The sequence below is a fragment of the Rhinopithecus bieti genome, unplaced genomic scaffold (assembly GCF_001698545.2).
Source record: "Rhinopithecus bieti isolate Rb0 unplaced genomic scaffold, ASM169854v2 scaffold_68778, whole genome shotgun sequence".
Lineage (NCBI taxonomy): Eukaryota > Metazoa > Chordata > Mammalia > Primates > Cercopithecidae > Rhinopithecus > Rhinopithecus bieti.
The window spans coordinates 1,579,219-1,595,897 of NW_016827519.1; the positions used below are offsets into that span (position 1 = coordinate 1,579,219).

Sequence of the window (16,679 nt, forward strand, 5' to 3'; positions counted from 1 at the left end):
CAATAAACATACATGTGCATGTGTCTTTATAGTAGAATGATTTATAATCATTTGGGTATGTACCCAGTAATGGGATTGCTGGGTCAAATGTTATTTCTGGTTCTAGATTCTTGAGAAATCACCACACTGTCTTCCACAATGGTTGAACTAATTTACACTCCCACGAACAGTGTAAAAGCATTCCTATTTCTCCACATCCTCTCTAGCATCTGTTGTTTCCTGACTTTTAATGATCACTATTCTAACTTGCATGAGATAGTATTTCATTGTGGTTTGGATTTGCATTTCTCTAATGACCAGTGGTGATGAGCATTTTTTCATATGTCTGTTGGATGCATAAATGTCTTCTTCTGAGAAGTGTCTGTTCATATCCTTTGCCCACTTTTGATGGGGTTGTTTGTTTTTTTCTTGTAAATTTGTTTAAGTTATTTGTAGATCCTGGATATTAGCCCTTTGTCAGATTGATAGATTGCAAAATTTTCTTCCATTCTGTAGGTTGTCTGTTCACTCTGATGATAGTTTCTTTCGCTGGGTGCCACAGACTTTTAAATGGCCAGATTTCTCAAGAACTCACTCACTATTGTGAGGACAGCACCAAGTAGATGGTGCTAAATCATTCATGAGAAATTCACCCCATGATCCAGTCACCACCCAGCAGGCTGTACGTCCAATACTGAGGATTACAATTCAACATGAGATTTGGGTAGGGGCAAATATCCAAACTATATCACTATTCTGCAATTCTGGAGCACAGAATTAGAGTTCAAAAGGTCTATTGTGCCTCAGCAGAAGAAAGAAGCTGTGACAATTGGAGCTGTTTGAAACCCGCTGTCCCACAGGGAGGTGTGTGGCGTGTCATTGAAAGGGATGAAGAGGGCCTTCTGTGACCTTTTATAGATGTCATAGAGGAGAGTCACAAAGACAGAGAATAAAACTGAATTATCTGTCTTCCCTGCCAACTCTAAGGAAGTCTGGGATAATAATCCTTCCTTCTGACATCCTTTGGTGCATGTTTTCCTTCACCATACAACTCTTTTCCCATTGTCTTCAGTCAAATTGTGTGGGAATCCCAAATCTGACTCATTGTCTAATGCTGGACAAATTTTCTAAGCTCCTTGTGTCTGTCTCCTCATCAATAAAATAAGAACAGTGATAGAGCATCTCTTATGGGATTGTTGTGAGATTTATATAAATTAATCCATATGAAGTCCTTAGAAGGGTGCTTGAAAATATAAGTACTCAATAAATGTTAGGGTCCATTGTTTTTTAAATTATTTATCATACACTGCCATTTACGGTTTCTTTATTATTTTATGTGTAATTTTTGTTTTCTTCAGCTAGATGGTCATTCTGGTCATAGGCCTGAGCATACAGAATATGTCAGTATTGGTGTTTTTTCATTATTTTGTGTTATTTTTGCTTTCTCCAGCTAGATGGTCTTTCTGGTCATAGGACTGAGCATACAGAATATGTCAGGTTACTAACAGTCCAACATGAAAATGTGTGTCTCTCCTTTCAAGCAGGTTAGACATGTTTAGAAGTCCCATTTGTACATTCTCAGCAATACTTTCAGAGTTTTATGGGGTTACCACCTAAATATTTTATGAATTTCTTCATCTTTTAAAATATAAAAGTGCACTCAGACTCAATCTCATTTTTCAGGGGTTGCTTTAGCCATCATTAGGAAATAAGCAAAGATTTGTTTTGGATACAGACCATAACAGTTTTCTGAAAACCTTCAGTGTTGGACTTTACAAGTTAAGGAGGAAGGAAAGGAGCATTATTGGTGAAAACATAGATAAGTGACATGATCCTCATAGGTCTTGAGGAACTTACAATCTAGCGGAAGAGACTGAGTCTTCCCTGACCCAGCCCTTTCCTGCTTTTCTACCTCATCTGGTACACGCCCTCTTGCCCCAGTTCTAGCCTTGATGACTGAATTTTTCAAGCAAGATGATTCCCATCTTCCCACTGTCCCTCCTACCCGACAGTCTTTCCCCTGCCCTTTACATGACTGTCTTCTCTCACCCTTCAGGATTTGGCATAAATAGTTTCTCTTTAGCTTGGTGTTTCTTAATCACCATGTCTAAATAAATTCCCTATTCCAATCCCAACATTCATTTATTATTGTTATACACCCCTTTTGTTACCCTCATAGCACTTGCCAAAATTTTTATTTTTTTGTATTAATATTTATGTGTTTGCTTCCTTGTTTTTGCACCCTTTATCCCCAACAAGAGAAGTGATCATATCTATCTTTATTCACAAATGCGATCTCTTTTCCATAGCAAGGATTTCAACAGATGTGTTGTGTGAGTGAAATATTTCAACATAACATCCTGAGCACTGGGACTGACATGCTGGGGGCCAGAGAAGTCAGGCATCCAGAGCACCATTAGCAGTTGCAGGAGATTACCAGAAGGGCATTGCAGAGGCTGCCAGTGCCCTGCCATAGCCCCTTAACACTTGTCACATACATGCCAGCACATGTTGCAAGACTGCCAATCTTCTCTGCCTGAGAAAGCACGCTTGGCCAGCACACAAGAAAGGCCAAAAAGACCCAGGAGTGGATGCCCAGAGGAGCAGCTCTCAACCAAAGAGGGGTAGGCACGGGTATCCTGAGCACCTGAGTGTCCTTTCCCCAAGTGTGAAACCTCTAAGGTATACCCTACAGTGTCCCTATGAAGTCTAGTGGTGCTGAGCCTGTTGCCAAAGCAGTAACCTGTTCATTACAACACGTTCCAGAGGTTTTCTTTCCTGTCTTAATTTCCCATCTTCTATGAGTGTTTCCAGATAGACTTCCTCAATAAATTTCTTGCATTTAAATCTTCATTACAGGGTCAGCTTCTGGAAAATCTCAACATAAGAGAAGTGATCAGAATCTTGAAAGACATGTAGAATTCACTAGACAAGAAGTTAAAAAAAAAAAAAAAAAAAAAATCTGAAGAGGGCAGGATTCCCATAGTGCAGGAGAAGAAAATCAAAGCTCTATTTTCCACTCAGCTGCCTTTCCTCTAGGAGGGATCAGACTTTGTTTTTGTCAGGGTCCCTAGAAGGTATTTACAGGAAAAGACAGTAAGAGATGGGCTGATCTCCTGCATATTCGATAAGCTATTTCAGAGCCAACAGCTCAGTTCAGTGCAGGTGGACAGAAGGTCCTGAACTCTTGAAATAACACATTGCAACCTAGCATGCTGTGTTCATGGATCTTTAACTAAAGAGCTTCTTTGTGTCTTTTCCTTTTTTGAAATACAGCTCAGGATCCAGGAATGTGATGCTTAACCCCGAAAAGGAAACCTTGTACAAATGGTTCCTTGAAAACCAGCATGTAGCCTGTTCATAAATTTTATGATGTGTGAAGCACATGTTCAAGGAAGTATTTATTAGTAAGACCATAAGTTAAATTAGGAAGGGTAGTTCATACCTTAAATATTCCATCACTTTCCGTACTGTTTATGTACCCCGACCCAGTGTGAAACTTAAATTTGTTTTTAATGTATTCTCCTGACAAATGATTTACTCTAGTCAAATGTATTTTCTTTTGGTTCCCTGGATAGTTAAGTTTTACAGTTGGGGGAAGATAAGAAAATGCTTTTAAATTACTCTTTCAACACACGCAAAGTTAAAATTTCTGTGCTGATATCATAAAATAATTTTCCTGCTGGATTTAATAAAATGTAGTGTGATTTCAGGTATATTAGTACAGGCATACCTTGTTTTATTGCACTTCACTTTACTGAGCTTCACAAATATGCGATTTTTACAAATTGAAGGCTTGTAGCAACACTCAAGCAAGTCTATTGGCGCTGTTTTTCCAACAGCTTGTGCTCGCTTTTTGCCTCTGTGTCACATTTTGGCAATTACCTTAGTATCTTAAACTGTTGAATTGCTTTCATATCTGTTATGGTGATCTGTGATCAGTGATCTTTGAGCTTACTACTGTAATTTTTCTGGGGTACCAAAACCAGCACTCATATATGACAGATAATTTAATAAATGTATGTGTTGTGACTACTTTACTGTCCAACCTTTCCTCCCTCTCGCTCTCTCTCTCTCCTCTCTTTGGGCCTCCCTGTTCCCTGAGAGACAACAATATTTAAGTAAGGCAAATTAATAACAGTACAGTTACTTCTAAGTATTTTAGTGAAAGGAAGAGTTGCATGTCTCTCACTTTAAATCAAAAGCTAGAAATTATTACGTTTAGTGAGAAAGGCATGTCAAAAGTTGAGGGAGGTCAAAAGCTAGGCCTCTTGCACCAGACCATCAGCCAAGTTGTGAAGAATGCGAAGGAAAAATTACAGAAGGAAATTGAAAGTGCTACTCCAGTAAACACACAAATGATAAGAAAGCAAAACAGCCTTACTGCTGATGTGGAGGAAGTTTGAGGGGTCTGAATAGAAGATCAAACCAGCCACATTTCCTTAAGCCAAAACCTAATTAAGAGCAAGGCCCTAACTCTGTTTAATTCTGTGAAGGCTGAGAGAGGTAAAGAATCTATAGAAGAAAAGTCTGGCACTAGCAGAGGATGGTTCATGAGGTTTAAGGAAAGAAGTTTTCTCTATAACATAAAATACAGCTATTGACTTTAAGTTGAAATCAGTGATCATTTACTATTCTGAAAATTCTAGGGCCATTAAGAATTATGCTGAATCTGTTCTGCCTGTGGTCTATCAGTGGAAAAACAAAACCTGGATGACCATACATCTATTTACAGCATGGCTTGCTGAATATTTGTTCAACATCTGTTGAGACCTACTGCTCAGAAAGAAAAGATACTTTTCAAAATACTACTTTTCACTGACAATGTAGTCATTCAAGAGCTCTTATGAAGATGTCCAAGGAGATTAACGCTGTTTTTATGCCTGCTAACACAGCATTCATTCTGCAGCCCAGGGAGCTGGGCTTCTTATCATTTAAGAACCACACATATTTTGTGTCTTTTCCTTTTTTGAAATACAGCTCAGGATCCAGAATGCGATGCTTAATCTTGAAAAGAAACCTTGTACAAATGGTTTATCATTTTCTTATCATTTAAGAAACACACATTTTATAAGGTTATGGCTGCCATAGATAGTGTTTCCTCTGATGACTGTGGGCAAAATAAATTGGAAACCTTTTGGAAAGGATTCACCATTCTAGATGCTATTATTAACGTTTTTCATTCATGGGAGGAGGTAAAAAATATCAACATCAACAGGAGTTTGGAAGAAGTTGATTTCAGCCCTCATGGATGACTTGGAGGAGTTCAAAACTTCAGCAGAGGAAGTAACTGTAGATGTGGTGGAAATAGCAAGAGAACTAGAATTAGAAGTAGAGCCTGAAGATGTAACTAAATTGCTACAATCTCATAATAAAACTTGAATGAATGAGGAGTTGATTGTTATGAATGGGCAAAGAAAGTGGTTTCTTGAGATGGAATCTACTCCACTCCTGATGAAGATGATATGGACATTGTTGAAATGAAAACAAAGGATTTAGAATACTACTCAAATACTGTGGATAAAGTGGTGGCAGAGTTTGAGAAGATTTACCCACATTTTGAAAGAAGTTCTAGTGTGGAAAAATGCTATCAAACAGCATCACATACTACAAAGAAATACTTTGTGAAAGAAAGAATTAATCAATGGAGCAGACTTCACTGTTGTCTTATTTTAAGAAACTGCCACAGCCACCCCAACCCTCACCAACGTCCACTCTGATCAGTCAGCAACCATCAACATTGAGGCAAAACCCTCCACCAGCAAAAAGGTTATGACTCGCGGAAGACTAAGATGATCATTAGCAATTTTTAGCAATAAAATATTTTTTAATTAAGGTATACATATTTTTCAGATGTAGTGCTATTTCATACTTACAGACTACAGTATAATGTAAACATAACTTTTGGATGCATTGGGAAACCAAAAAGTCTACATGACTCACTTTATTTAGCTATTCTCTTTGTTGTGGCAGTCTGGAACCCAACCCACAGTAACTCCAAGGGTACGTCTGTATCCCTGAAAATCAGAGCATTTCACATTCAGGCCACTATGATGAATTTGCAAACTGGTTAGTCATAGCAGCGTCTGTGAAAGTCACATTTAGCATAACCAAATTTAGGAGAGGCTCACATTGGGACACAGGTTCTAATGGGCTATGGCCCTTAGTCTCTGATTTCAGCAAGACTCCTAACTAGAGCACTCCAAAATGAGAGCTATGGTTGAAAAAGTATAAACTTTGAAGAATTAAAAAACCATTGTACCACACTGTGATGGTAAACTCCTGTAAAATCAGAATTATTTATACTACAGGCTATGCTGCCTATTGTATTGATAGCTGTGCATTATCCTGGAGTCTCTTTGTGTGAATATGGTTAACTTTACACATTTAAAGGATAACATATTTTTTAAAAGAATATAAATCTTTCTGTATTTTTAAAACAAAGAATATTATGTGAGAGTGTGTGTGGGTGCTATTTTACAATGGAAAAAAAAAAGCTCATGTAGAAACAAAATTCATTGAAACATGCTATGGAAGTATGTAGTGTGTGCCCTAACCAGATGCTTCTTGAATCAACAAAGTAGTCAAAATATAAACTCAACGTTTAAAGAAAATTCATCTTGTGAAAATGATTTTTCAATCACTGTGTATTATATTTCCCTGCCACATGGTCACACTGAAATTCTCTGGAAAGTAATAGTGACCTTAAGTAAAACCAAAAAGGCATGGATCACTGAAATATAGTGATGTACACTAAAGAAGAGAAGCTAGATGATTTTTCAGTGTGCAAAGCCTTGGTTCATTTCACCAAAGGTGAATAGCAATGTTGTTTCAATGTTGTGTAACCAAACCTGCTCATAGTGTTTTTCCTGCTTTTAAAATTCTGAATAGGAGCCAAGGTTTATCTTTAAACACCCATGCTTGAACAAGTTCAGACAAAATGTTCCTAATTGCAGCTTGCTCTGCTTTCATTTTTATCTAGTAGATTTCCTTTAAGAGGGACAGACTAAGCTATGAACATTCAGATATAGGACATAAAAATACCTATGATTATAGTATTTCAAGGCATCCAATGTTTGTTTTATATGCAGTTGTTAAAATTACAGATTTTTGAATCAGTCACCTGGATTTGACTAAGTAGTCCTGTAAATCATTAGCTGCATGACTTAGAACTCTGTTCCCTTCTCTATAACACAGCAACACTGCAAGCATCTATTACATATATTTGCTGTGGAAATTAAAAGAAATAAGGTACAGAAGCATCTAGCACTCGTAGAAAGTATTCAGCAAATATTAGCTATTATTATTGATACTATGGATCTTCTATATGCCATGTACTGTACCAAACTCCTTTCATAATATCATTACATGGTCACAAAAGATCTGCAGAGTAAGTATAACTGTCTCTATTTTATAAAAAACTGAATCACAGAGAAGAAGCCAAGAAATGACAGCATCTGGTAAGTGGCTAGACAATGATTCAAACCCAAGCCTCTTGCCTCCATGCTCTTTTCTTCATGAATGACTTATCTAATACAGTACCAGTCCATATGGCTATTTATTTAAATTAATTAAAATTAAATAAAGTAGAAAGTTTAGTGCCTCTGTTTCACCAGCCAGATGTCAAATCTCAATGTGTTTCTAGTAGCTATGATATTGGACAGCACAGATATGGAATATTTCCATTATTGCAGAAAGCCCTATTGGACAGTACTATAGTCTGTACCACTATCATCTCTCTAGGCTGGTTTACTCTCAATAGGAAACAATACATTTTTCTTAAAATCTTAATAAATGCTCATCAATAAATTACTTAAACAGCTGCAGTAAAGGCAACACATTTACTATAGATAATCATGTAGACCATACCTAATTCCATACAACAGTCTACAGAGGAATAGAAAATATATTTTTGGACCAATTACCACAGTGCCAGAAAACTAGAATTTTCATCTGCAATTTAGGCAAATGTTTTGTTCAGCGATAAGAACAAATGGTGATGGGAAATCCAAAAACCAATACGAAATGCCAAGTGAGTCTTTAACATCCCATCCACTTCTAATACTCCATGAGCCCCTGATTTGTAACAAGCTTAAAGCTGTTTTCAATAAATCTTTTAATGTTCTGGACATGGTCCACTTAGGTGTGAGCTTTGGAAAGAGGAAATGGTGATTTGTTATGTATGCCCTTAACACTGATGTTTTGGCCAGTAAATTTTTCTTCTCACTAAAACCCAAATGACCTTTCTAGTTAGGCAGTCAGTAGGTAATTTGTATAACATTTATCATCCTCTTCCTGCAAATCTTTTTAATTGGTATCAGATGTTACAATCAGAGGACTATAAACACAATGAGCAAATGAGAGTGGCAAAGCAAACAATCACATAATCCAATATTCAAAACAAAGCCACATCTATTGCCTCTCTGAGAAGAGGCTCTTACCATATGAAATCAATCCCATTTTCTTTTGGAAATAGTTGAAGTCTGAGGGACTGCCCTGGGGAACTTCATGAACGTGAAAGGGTAGCTGGGCATCAAGAAAGAGCATTAGACAAGGGATCAGAAAATTTGATATCTATTGGGAGAACCCACTTCCCAATATTTCAACGTAGATTCTTTCTATTTTCCATAAGTGTCAGCTGGCTGAGAAATAAAGAGAGACAGTACAAAGAGAAGAATTTTATAGCTGGGCCTCCGGGAGTGACATCACATATCAGTAGGACTGTGATGCCCACCTGAGTCTCAGACCAGCAAGTTTTTATTACGGGTTTCAAAAGGGGAGGGGGTGTAAGAACAGGGAGTAGGTACAAAGATCACATGCTTCAAAAGGTGAAAAGCAGAACTACTAGTAAGGGTCTAACAAAGATCACATGCTTCTGAGGGAACAGGACAAAAGGCAAAAGCAGAACTCCTGGTAAGGGTTTAACAAAGATCGTAAGTCAAAGGGCAAAAGCAGAACTACTGATAAGGGTCTATGTTCAGCGGTGCATGTATTGTCTTGACAAACATCTTGAACAACAGAAAACAGAGTTCGAGAGCAGAGAACCAGTCTGACCACAAATTTACCAGGGTGGAGTTTTTCCCCACCCTAGTAAGCCTGAGGATACTGCAGGAGACCAGGGCATGTCTCAGTCCTTATCTCAACTGCATAAGACAGACATTCCCAGAGCGGCCATTTATAGACCTCCCCCCAGGAATGCATTCCTTTCCCAGGGTATTAATATTAATATTCCTTGCTAGCTAAAGAATTTAGCGATATCTTCCCTACTTGCATGTCCATTTATAGGCTCTCTGCAAGAAGAAAAGTATGGCTCTTTTTGCCCGACCCCACCGGCAGTCAGACCTTATGGTTGTCTTCCCTTGTTCCCTAAAATTTGCTGTTATTCTGTTCTTTTTCAAGGTGCCCTGATTTCATATTGTTCAAACACACATGTTTTACAATCAGTTTGTACAGTTAACACAATTATCACAGTGGTCCTGAGGTGATGTATATCCTCAGCTTATAAAGATAACAGGATTAAGAGATTAAAGTAAAGACAGGCATAAGAAATTATAAAAGTATTATTTGGAAACCGATAAATGTCCATGAAATCTTCACAACTTATGTTCCTCTGCCGTGGCTCCAGCCGGTCCCTCCATTTGTGGTCCGTGACTTCCCACAACAGATACCTTCTTAGTATCCTGAACGTATCTCAACTATAGCAATGATTGTATTTTGTTTTAATTGCCACCTTCCATGTCAAATTCTCCTGTAGACTGTGAACTCTTCAAAACCTACTGCCTATCACCATGCCTTGTGACATGATAAAATATTAGCCTTATTGAAAATATAAACCAACAAATGACTATTGATTAGGTAGCTCATATAATCAAGAAATACCAAGAAACTGTATCAAACCATCCTTCCTCCCTCCCCCAAAATGTATAACCATCCTGAAACCTTCACACCTCATTGTCTGTTATTGATTTAACCAACTTGCTCTGGCCTAATAAAACATAGCCCACATGCTGACCTGTTTCTCTTTGCCAAAGTGACTTGATTAATATTAAATTCTAAAGTTTTCCAAATATCAGAAGCACTTGAAAAGCAATGCTTAAGGAGCTGGAAAGACTGTGGTTATTTCAGTTCTGGTTACTCCTCACAGAGAGAAAAGAGTTAAAGTTAGGAATTCAGAACCAGTGGCTGGATATCAGCTCAAGTTTCAGGGACAATACAGTAGTCACTGGGGCTGTGGAATGTGTTCAGTACTAACGAATATTAGCATAGTAAAAAATAATTAATGTAACTCTAGGGAGGCCTAATTTACAGTTTGCAATTTTGGTCTGGAAATTCTAGCTCATCATGCAAACTGCTATGCTTAATAACCCAGAAACTTTGGCAATATGTGCATTTATAGCCTAATTAGGCTTTCATACATACACATACCTACTAACTTCTGCCAATGTCCTTATGCAACTAGCTGGTGGAAGAGCAAGAAGTGGCTCCCTGCACCTATATGTATCTTTTTACTACCAAAGCCACTGACTCCTACAAAAACTCCTATTTGTGTAGAAACAGCTATGCTGACATCAAAGAAGCAATGATTTCCAGTCCACAACTATTATAAGAGGCACTGACCCATTCTTCATTCTTAAACAGGGGCTTTATTTTGTTTCTATAAAATGACACATTCCCCAGCTAGAAAAGTAAAGCATTGCTCACAGTGATATTGAGATCAGAAGTTCTCATTCTGTCATTTTTTAGGAAGGCTTACCTTCCTAGGGCAATTTTCTTACCAAGGAAGGAAGAAATCAAATGGATTAGCTAGAGTCAGGCTTTTCCTGAATTCAGTTGGTAATATCTGTGTTATTTTCGTGGGCAAATTTGCATTTCCTCTGTGTTCCACTTCCTTTGGGAGAGCCCGGTTTGAAAGCCAATTATTTTTTACATTTTTCTTTTTGTTTTTTCAATTAAGCATTTTTATGAGCATTTAATCATGAAGAATGAGAGAGCTAATGGAAGCATTTGACCTTATCTGTGTGGCACTCCCACCAAAAGGTCTATGTATTCCAGGAATATACCTTCATCTTTTTTTGCTGACCCCAAAGGATGACTTGATCCCAGAGGTTGCTTCTTATCAGGTGAAATAAGAGGAAAGAAGAGCTGTACCTACCATGTCAAAGCTCTCCTCAGCCCCCAGTCCCCAAGAATAGACATATTCTGTTCTAATCTACCATTTTGATTTTATCATCTATTTGGAGTTGAGCAATATAACTTGTCCATTAACACATACAGTATCTCAGAGTTATTTCTAAGCAGTGTCCATGCAGAGAAGCCCTAAGAACATACAGATCAAGAGCCATTCATCAGCTAAACACTATTCCCCTTAACAAATGGGACATATTGAATACCTGCTATAGGCCAGACACAGTTGTAAGCAGGAGGCCTATAACAGACTGGTGTGGCACCAAGGAAGAAAGGCCTAGTGACTTGAGCATTTCTAATATGAATAACATTTAATAAACTCCATTATAAATCAACAATCAACTTTAACGAACTAGCCCTTTCTCTGAGGTTATCATCCTATATAAAAAGAATGTAATCCCATCTGGTTTCTTCATTTTCTCAATTCACAGAATGTCAATACTGGGGCTCAGAGCTCCAGCTACCCACTTTGGATTTTGAAGATGTTTTAAGATATGACGAACATGCATACAAGTGGCTTTCCACCCTCAAGAAAGTAGGCATAGTACGACTCACCGGAGCATCTGACAAACCAGGAGAAGTTTCAAAACTTGGGAAAAGAATCGGTTTCCTCTATCTCACATTTTATGGGTGAGTCACCAAATGGTTTGTATTCTGCCATCACAGATAAAGTTTGAAATATTTCACAACTGAGGAAGACCCCCTTGATTGAAGATACAGAAATTTTCATAATGTCTTGAGCAGGAAGCCAGATAAAAAGAAGAGTCTAAAAGTAGTGTTTTGCTGAGAATGATAATTTTTTAAGAGCCCAAAAGCCCAAAGACACCAGGCACCAAAGACATCAGGCTGGTTATAAGTGGTATATGTAGTCTGCTTGGGCTGCCATAACAAAATATCACAGATCAGAAAACTTAAACAGCAGAAATTTATTTTCTTTTTATAGTTCTGGAAACTGAAAGTCTAAGATCAAGGTACTGACAGGGTTGGTTTCTGGTGAGGCTTACATTTTCTGGCTTGCAGATGACTGCCTTCTCACTGTGTCCTCGCATGACCTTTCTTCAGTGCATAGCACACTCCTGCTGTCTGTTCTTCTTCTAATATGGACACTAGTCCTGTTAGCTTAGGGCCCAAGGCTCTATCTCCAAACATTGGGGGTTAGGCCTTCATCATATGAATCTGGGGGGACATAATTTATTCCACAACAGATGTGATGAAAGACTGTGTTTCTCCAAGACTTTACAACATATTAAACTTTATGTTAAAGTTTCTTAAACTTTTACCTCCCAAGAGTTGGCTGAAAATTAAAGTTGGGCCCTGAGAAATTAAAGTCAGTTACAGATGTGTTAAAAAGATAAAACTAACATTCATAAAATTAGTCCTATGTGCTTTAGTAAGTAACAGGGAGATATAATTGATTTTAACTTTGGAACAAGAGGCTGTTTGCATAAGAATTTCCTTGGAGGTAACATTAATTATGGACAGTGAAACACAACAACAGGAAACACTTATGTAGACATGGGAGTATAACTATATTTCTTTAGAGTGAGCCCCTCATGTGAGATAAATACAGTTATTCTTGGGCTCATAGAGTAGAAAGCATTGAAAGTGAAAGGAACCTTCCAACTCCAAAGGTTGCAACTGGAAGCACATGGGCTGTATTCAGATATTTGGTTTGGCCCACATGATGTTGAAAGAAAACGGAATTAGTTGTCAACACTTAAAAACTGGGAGATTTTACATTACATATGGACCTGACTTTTCTTGAAAAATCATCTCTAGCTACAACAGAGCCTAAATCCTTGCATGCCAACAATACATGGATACAAATAGAGGCTGCCTTTGAAGAGAGCATAGACTCACTCTCCAGTTTGCCAAAATCCTCCACCCTCTCCAGACCTGCAAGTGCCCTGCTACTCCTTAGGTTTGCCACTCCTAAACTAGAGTAAGACTTGGTCTGTAGATAAACAGGAGACCAAAAATATTCAATCACTGAAAGACTGCCGTCTCTGCCATGTTTAGACTTAGACAACCCAGCACCTACTCTGACTCCGAAACTTACATTTACCATTAGTGGATTTGTGTTGTATAAAATTTGTATCTCCCTTACATCTGCAAGAATTTGAGCTGCCCTAGAGACTACAGCAACAACAGACAAAGGAAAGAGGGGGAAAAGTCTCAAAATTATTAAGAGCCTCAACTGTATTATGTTTTGTTCATTTAATTCTCACAACAACTTTCCAATATGAATATTATCCTTCAGTTCACTGATAAGGAAACTGAAGCCCAGAGAATTAATTTGTAACCCAAGTGCCCACAGATAGTAATAAAGGAACCAGAGTCTGTCCTATCTATGGACTTTCTACTCTACCTTGCTGCCAATAATATGAAGAAAGCACACAGAAAAGAAGAGCTTTTAGCCACTGGTGTTAAATAGGACACTTCGAAACGAATCTCTTCTAAGTCGTTTCACTTAGTTTTTATTTGCTGACAACAAACTTTTTGTATCTATTCCAAGACATTTCACAATTTAATAACAGTGGCCAAATTTTGAGATCTTTGTTGGAGTTCTCTAAACTGCCCCCCAAACCCATCACACTAGGGGTCAAATCTAAGCTTGATTTATTATGTGTGTTTTGTTTTGTTTTTGCAGGTTCTATAAAAGGGCTTAATAATTTGGCCACTGATCTAATATTGTGAAATTATTGGAATAAATACTAAAGGTCTGTTGTCAAAACAAATCAGATCTCCTACGACCATTCCATGTCCTTTACGGACCTTGCCATATAACCAGATAAGTTAACCTACCCCATCCTACCTTCCTTAGATAATCACATTTCTTACCTGAATCTCTCAAATTATACACATGCCAGAAAATGCCTTTCTTACCACCTTACCCCTTACTTCCACCACTAGTTATTAAGATCTGTCCACGTATTTTTTGACAATTTTAATTCCCTACCTCAAGAACTGACAGAACAGTTTTGTTGTTTTGTTATTGTTGTTTTATCTGCTTTTTTGTTTTGTTGATGTTGTTCAGAGGATATGAAAATAAATATTTTCTCTAATATTGTCCCCTTTTTCCATTTCTCTGCATAGTAATGTGCAGAAGTGATACTGAAGTCTGATATTTAAAAGAAGAAGGGATACTTAGAACAGTGATTTTCAACCTAAGCTGCTTATTGGAATAGCCCATTTAAAAAATACTGACATCTGCATCCCATCTCCACAGTGTGTTTTCCTTTTTTTATTTTTTATTTTTTAACAGTACTGGTATTTGGCCTGAGTATCAGGACTTTTCAAAACTCTGCAGGTGATTCTCATGTACAGCCAAGGTTGACAACCTCTGGCTGAAAGGAAGGGAGACTTCAATAGAAGGCAGGTCTCCGTTGGGATAGAACCGGGGTGCTTTACATCATCTGAACTCTCACAATGATGTGCACTAAATGGCATTTACCACGTTATTCTTTCTACTTTGGTTGTGCCTGGACATGACATCTTCAGAACAGACTCAGTAGCTGCCTTAAACAATGTCCCTCTCTTTCATATCTTTGTTTCTCCACTGGAAAAGTATCTTACTCTTGTTTGAAAAATAATTAGTTGGTGAGTGAGTGAGTGAATGGAATGAATAAATGCACACAATAAATAATGAAGAAAAGAGATTAAACAACAGAAGAGGGATAGAGAAAGGAAAGTGGAACAGTTAAAAGTAAACTTTGCTCTCCATGCAGATTTTTCAAGGAAGCTTATGCTCTTGGTTAGATGCCTAAAACAATAATAGCTTGCTGATGGTGCCACGTTAGACATGCTTTCCTTGGGAAACTAATATCCACCTCGCACTTTTCCATTCAAGTAGGGTTATTAGTTTCAAAACTGTTAAATGCATGAGTCTAAAATGAAAATGAAAATGCGAATAGCTATTTTTGGTTCTTGGCTGTCATCTCAATTGCTAAGTGGTTGGTTGAATGAACAAAAAAACAGTAGATTCCAGCATTTCATGTTGTCTTCATATACAGCAGGCAAGGAATAAATGTTTAATGAATAAATCATGCCTAAATCTTTGTAAAGGACTATAAACCAGCAGATGAATGGAATAATTATTAGAATCTTTCACCATTATAAACTTACTTTCAACTAAATCAAAATGGCAATAACTTTCAGGACAAAAGTGCATGTCATTTTCCACATCTGTATTTTCTCAGATGCTTGTCATTATTTTGTCAGCACATCATCTAGACAATATTTTTTATGCAACCATGTGAAATGCTCAGTAACTTTACTGACTTGATAATGATGAATACTTTCCTGGTACAAAAGAATAAGAGTAGGTAAAGAAACTCTCATTGTCACCTTTGTCAAATACATGTAAACATGGAGCAGTATGTAAAAAGACAACCTTTCAAGAATTTAAACCTTTGATTTAGGACAATGCTTTTACAGACCAGCGCCAAAATGCCTCATCTCATGTCCTTTCTCCCCCACCAAAAAAAAGAAAATCAGTGAAAATAATTTTCTGGAGCCCTTTTGGGAAAGGTGATATTATTGAAGAAATGAATTTTATGACATGACTTAATCCATTGGGAAATAGTTATTGTAAACTACATTCTACCATACACTGTCATTTTCAAGGATTATACCAAGTTAGGATGTTTTTTCAGAATGTATCCTACAAAGTAAATCCCAAAGAAAGTACAATTTCTATCCATCAAATAGAGTATCTTTCTTGAATACTAATACGTGCATGGCACTGTACTAGGCATTTTGTTGAGTTTAGATTTGGGTTTCTACTTTATGAAAAAATATCTTTTGTAATTGCTGTATGTGGGTAAATGTAAATATTTGAATTGGCTTCCTTCAAGTAATCTAAGCCAATAAGAAATTCCATAAAACCAAGGAACAGACTGAAAAGTAACCCCGGACTTTTGGCATTCCAACTGAGGGAACGTGACAGTCAATGTATGCCAACAGCAGTTCAAAGAGGGTGGATAACAGGAAGGTGATCCCCAGGATGATGCAAATCATGGTCAAGATGGGGAAATATTCATCTACCAATATGATCTTCAGACAAAATGAATCCACTTCTCAAAATTTACACAGGATACCATTGTATAAAAAGGTGTGGCAAGATAATATAAATTTAATTAAGATTATGCAATGCCGTGCAGCCCTTCCTCCCCATCCTCAAGCTAATTCAACTCGGACACATGCCATTTCTATGACATGCCATTCTTCCCCATTCCTGGCCATCCCCTCAATCAGTCCCTTTCTCACTTGTTTGTTCAGGACTGCTTCTTTCTCTTCCTGCTTAACCTTTTGTTTGCTACATGTATCTCTCTTGTTTTTATATCCCCTGGACCTTTATTCTGCCTACAGACAACCTGTGCCAAGTCTTCATGTCTTTTTGGCTGCTTTTTGGCCTTTCCTGCCCTTCTCAGTTGACTTACTAATATTTTTCCTCTTCCCTTCCAACCACCACACCTGCTCCATCCTCCCATTGACCTGGCATCCTCTGCATCGCT

The 16,679-nt window shown here is 37.6% G+C and overlaps 1 protein-coding gene across 1 annotated transcript in view; it reads left to right on the forward strand.

Annotated features, from left to right (window-relative positions):
* The window catches only part of BBOX1 (gamma-butyrobetaine hydroxylase 1), a 53,528-nt gene that overhangs the window by 6,761 nt on the left and 30,088 nt on the right, over positions 1–16,679 (forward strand). Inside the window, exon 2 of the mRNA XM_017863828.1 lies at positions 11,586–11,793. Coding sequence (XP_017719317.1) covers positions 11,586–11,793 — 208 coding nt within the window. The remainder of the gene's footprint in view (positions 1–11,585; positions 11,794–16,679) is intronic.